Consider the following 4,630-nt stretch of genomic DNA (forward strand, 5'->3'; position numbering starts at 1 on the left):
CCGACTCCTCCATGAAGTCAGAGCTCCGAGTGGACGCTTCTGGGAAGTTACTCCCTCCAGCTCCACAGACGCTGGCTGGTGACAACAGTCGGTGGCAGCAACAAAATGACAACAAGCGCAAGGCCCAGCAGCCAGGTTCCACCAGCCGGCAAGTGGCAACAATTGAAGATCAGCAGTCAGAGGTTCAACCCGGCCCCAAGCATCAGAAGGGCAGCAAGCCTGCTTGGTTTCCCGCCTTCCCCTATGAGTAGACCCTCAATGCTCCCTACGAGTTCCACAGCAGTGCGAATCCATCCAACCACACCACCTAGAAGTGCCACTTGCTCACCCGAATTGCCAAGGGAGAAGGACTGCCGCCTCCACCTGCCGGCCAGCCGGCTCCGCCTGCTCCGTTGTCGGCGGTCCGCCCCATTGCCGCCATCCAAGATGAGTTCCCTGAAGAACACGGAGCCTATGTCGTCTTCACCAGTGTGCCCGATGACAGGCATAGCCGGCGTCAGCAGCCCCATGAGGTGAATGTTGTCACTTCTGAAGCCCCAAAGTTCATGCACTGGTTTGAGAAGCCCATCAGCTGGAGCCGTGCAAACCACCCGGAGGTGATGCCTTCTCCGGGTTCCTATGCCTTGGTGCTGGATGCCACCTTTTCAATAGATAGGTGAGCTGCCCATTTCTCCCGAGTCCTAATAAACGGCGGTAGCAGCATCAACATCCTCTACCGTGACACCATGGAGAAACTGCATATCAAAGAGAGACAACTCCAGCCTGGTCAGATTGTCTTCCATGGCATTGTACCTGGCCTTTCCTGCTCACCAATCGGCAACATCAAGATAGATGTCCTCTTCGGAGAGAAAGATCACTTCCGCCGAGAGCCAATTTGGTTTGAGGTGGTTAACCTGGAGAGCCCTTACCATGCGCTCCTAGGCCAGCCAGCTCTAGCCAAGTTCATGGTGGTGCCGCACTATGCCTACCTCAAGATGAATATGCTGGGTACCAAGGGCGTTATCACCATAGCCGGCGACTACAAGAAGTCAGCCGCCTGTGCTACTGCTAGCAGCCGGCTGGCCGAGTCCCTTGTGATTACTGTCGAGAAGAAGCTCCTGGACTGGGTTGTGTCCATGGCCAGCAAGCAGCCAGACCTGTCACCAGACCCCAAGGAGTTGGAGCCCCAGGGTTCCTTCCAGTCGGCTAAAGAAACAAAGAAGATCCCCTTGGACCGCGACCACCCGGAGAGGCACGCTGTTGTGGGGACCAACCTCGATAGCAAATAGGAAAGTGAGCTCGTTGATTTCCTCTGTGTGAATCGGGACATCTTCGCGTGGTCTCCTAAGGACATGCTGGGTGTTCCGAAGGATTTTGCCGAGCACAAGCTACATGTCAGATCAGATGCAAAACCAGTCAAGCAGCCCCTACGCCACCTGTCAGAAGAAAAAATAAGAATTGTTGATGAAGAGATAGCCTGACTCCTAGCAGCCGGCTTCATTATGGAAGTGTTCTTTCCAGAATGGCTTGCCAACCCAGTCCTTGTACTGAAGAAAAATAACAAGTGGCCCATGTGTATTGACTACACTAGCCTCAACAAAGCCTACCTCAAAGATCCATTTGCTCTGCCCTGGATTGATCAAGTGATAGACTCCACAACCGGATGCGAGCTGTCGTCTTTCCTTGATGCCTACTCCGGCTACCACCAGATCAAGCTGAACTCGGCCGATCGGCTGAAGACCGCCTTCATCACACCATTCGAAGCCTTCTGCTACCTGACCATGACATTCGACTTGAGAAATGTCGGTGCCACTTTTCAGCGTTGCATGCAGAAGTGCCTCCTCAAGCTACTCGGCAGAAACGCCCACGTCTATGTAGATGATATAGTGGTGAAGACGGAGAAGCATGGCACCCTCTTGGAAGACCTCAAAGAGACTTTTGACAACCTCCGTCGTTTTCAAATCATGCTCAACCCAGAGAAGTGTGTCTTCGGAGTCCCAGCCGACCAGCTCCTTGGCTTCCTTGTCTCAAAACGCAACATTGAGTGCACCCCTGTGAAGATCAAGACCGTTGAGCGGATGGAGAGGCCCACCCAACTGCGAGACGTCCAGAAGTTCACCAACTGCTTGGCGTCCATCAGCCGCTTCATCAGTTGGCTAGGCGAGAAGGCTCTTCCCCTGTACTAGTTAATGAAGAAAACCACTCACTTCGAGTGGAATGACAAGGCGGACGAGGCCTTCCTCTAGCTCAAGAAAATGCTAACTACACCGCCTGTCCTGGCGGCTTCGGCTGCTAAGGAGCCCATGTTCCTCTACATTGCCGCCACCAGTCGGGTGGTCAGCACTATGATTGTGGTAGAGCATCCAGAAGACGGCAGAGCATAGCCGGTCTAGAGGCCCGTGTACTTGAGTGAGGTGTTGTTGGCCTTAAAGCAGAATTACCCCCACTACCAAAAGATGCGCTACGGCGTGTACTTTGCCGCCAAGAAGCTCAAGCAATATTTCCAAGAGCACTCCATCACGGTTGTCTGCACTACCCCGCTTGCTGAGATCATGGCCAACAAAGTTGCATCAGGTCGGGTGGCCAAATGGGCCATCGAGATGGCCCCCTACACCATCTTCTACCAGCCATGCACTACCATCAAGTCCCAAGCACTGGCCGACTTCCTCGTCGACTGGGCGGAGACCCAGTACCTGCCGCTAGCTTCGGACTCCACCCATTGGCGAATGCACTTTGATGGCTCGAAGATGCGCATTAGCCTGGGAGCCGGCATCGTCCTCGCCTCTCCCAAAGGCGACAAGCTCAGACACACGCTGCAAATTCACTTTGCCGCCTCCAACAATGTGGTCGTGTACGAGGCGCTCTTACACAGACTCCGCCTGGCCAAGGAGATTGGCATTCGCCGGATTCTGTGCTACGGCGACTCGGACTTGGTGGTCCAGAAGTCATTTGGCGACTAGGGCGCCAAGGATGCAAACATGGCGAGCTACCGCTTCCCCATCCGGCAGATCAATGGATACTTTGACGGGTCCGAGTTCCTTCATGTGCCACAGGCTGAAAACGAGCAAGCTGATGCCCTAGCATGGATCGGCTCCACCCGCCAAGCGTTACCAGCCGGCGTCTCCCTCCAATGCCTCCGCAAGCCGTCTATCAAACCTTCGCCGGAATCAAAGTCCATCTTCGTAATGGCTGCTTCCGGAACAGTCGGATCTGACTCGGGGGCTGCAGCAGCCGGCCCGGGGACTTCGGCAGGCGGCTCGGGGACTGCAGCAGTCACACCCGGCCCGGGGACTTCAGAACCCTGCCCGGGGGCTACAGCAGGCGGCCCGGGGACTGCAGCAGTCGCACCCGGCCTGGGGATTTCAGAACCCGGCCCGGGGGCTGCACCAGTCGGCCTAGGAACTTCAACACCACAACAAGTGGCGGGCGGCTCCAACCCGCCGCCTCCCAACCCAACCGCCCTGGTACCAGTGGCCGTGATGATAGTGGTCGAAGCACCATCATGGGCACAGCCCATCCTCAATGCCGGGCAGCAGCATACACGATAGTAAACAGAGGGCTTGTCAGGCGCAGCGTGACTGGCATCTTCCAGCACTGTGTTGAGTCAGAGAAAGGCAAGGCAATCCTCAAAAATATTCATCAAGGCGAGTGCGGTCACCATGCGACCTCTAGATACCTTGTCACTAAAGCTTTCTGCCATGGTTTCTTCTGGCCGACTGCTTTGGATGACGCCAAGGACTTGGTCAAGAAGTGCAATGGATGCCAACATTTCAGTTCCAAGCAGCACATGCCGGCTTCTGCACTCAAGACCATCCCCATCACTTGGCCTTTCGGCGTCTGGGGGCTGGACATGGTGGGCCCATACAAGATAGCACACGGCGGCATGACCCATCTGCTGGTCGTCGTGGACAAATTCACCAAGTGGATTGAAGTGAAGCCAATCAAGAAACTGAATGGTCCGACTGCTGTGACCTTCATTGCAGATATCACCGTCCGGTACGGTGTGCCGCACAGCATCATCACCGACAATGGCACAAACTTTGCCAAAGGCACCTTGGCCCATTTCTGCGCGACGCAGGGCATCCGACTGGACTTAGCGTTCGTTGCCCATCCTCAGTCAAACAGCCAAGTCGAGCGAGCAAACGGCCTCATCTTGTTCGACATCAAGCCCCGACTGGTCGAGCTGCTGGAGCGCTCGGCCGGCTACTGGATCGATGAGCTGCGGGCCGTCCTCTAGAGTCTCTAAACCACACCGAACAAATCAACCGGCTTCACTCCTTTCTTCCTTGTGTACGGGGCCGAGGCCATCATCCCAATGGACATTGAGTTTGAATCACCTCGCGTCACCATGTACACGAAGGCGGAAGCAAAGGAAGCACGAGAAGACGGCGTTGACCTGTTGGAAGAGGGCCGACTGTTAGCACTCAGCCGGTCCGCCATCTACCAGTAGGGCTTGCGCCGCTACCACAGTCGGAAGGTCAGGCCTCGATTTTTCTGAGAGGGGGACCTTGTGCTCCGACTGATCCGGCGAACAGCCGGCCATCACAAGCTCTTGGCCCCGTGGGAGGGCCATTTTTCCATCAGCAAAGCCTTGCGCAATGACTCCTACTACCTCATCGACACGCAGAAGCCTTGGGCGCGCAAGAGGGAC

At 55.8% G+C, this 4,630-nt stretch overlaps 1 protein-coding gene across 1 annotated transcript; it reads left to right on the top strand.

Moving 5' to 3' along the window:
* The first annotated feature begins 944 nt into the window (after positions 1 to 944).
* LOC147975378 (uncharacterized) lies at positions 945 to 1,268 on the top strand. The gene has a single exon (XM_087520390.1). The coding sequence runs from the start codon at positions 945 to 947 to the stop codon at positions 1,266 to 1,268; it is 324 nt and encodes a 107-aa protein (XP_087376516.1).
* Positions 1,269 to 4,630: the final 3,362 nt, after the last annotated feature.

The sequence above is a fragment of the Triticum urartu genome, chromosome 4A, assembly GCF_056163025.1.
Source record: "Triticum urartu cultivar PI428250 chromosome 4A, HENAU_Tu73, whole genome shotgun sequence".
NCBI lineage: Eukaryota > Viridiplantae > Streptophyta > Magnoliopsida > Poales > Poaceae > Triticum > Triticum urartu.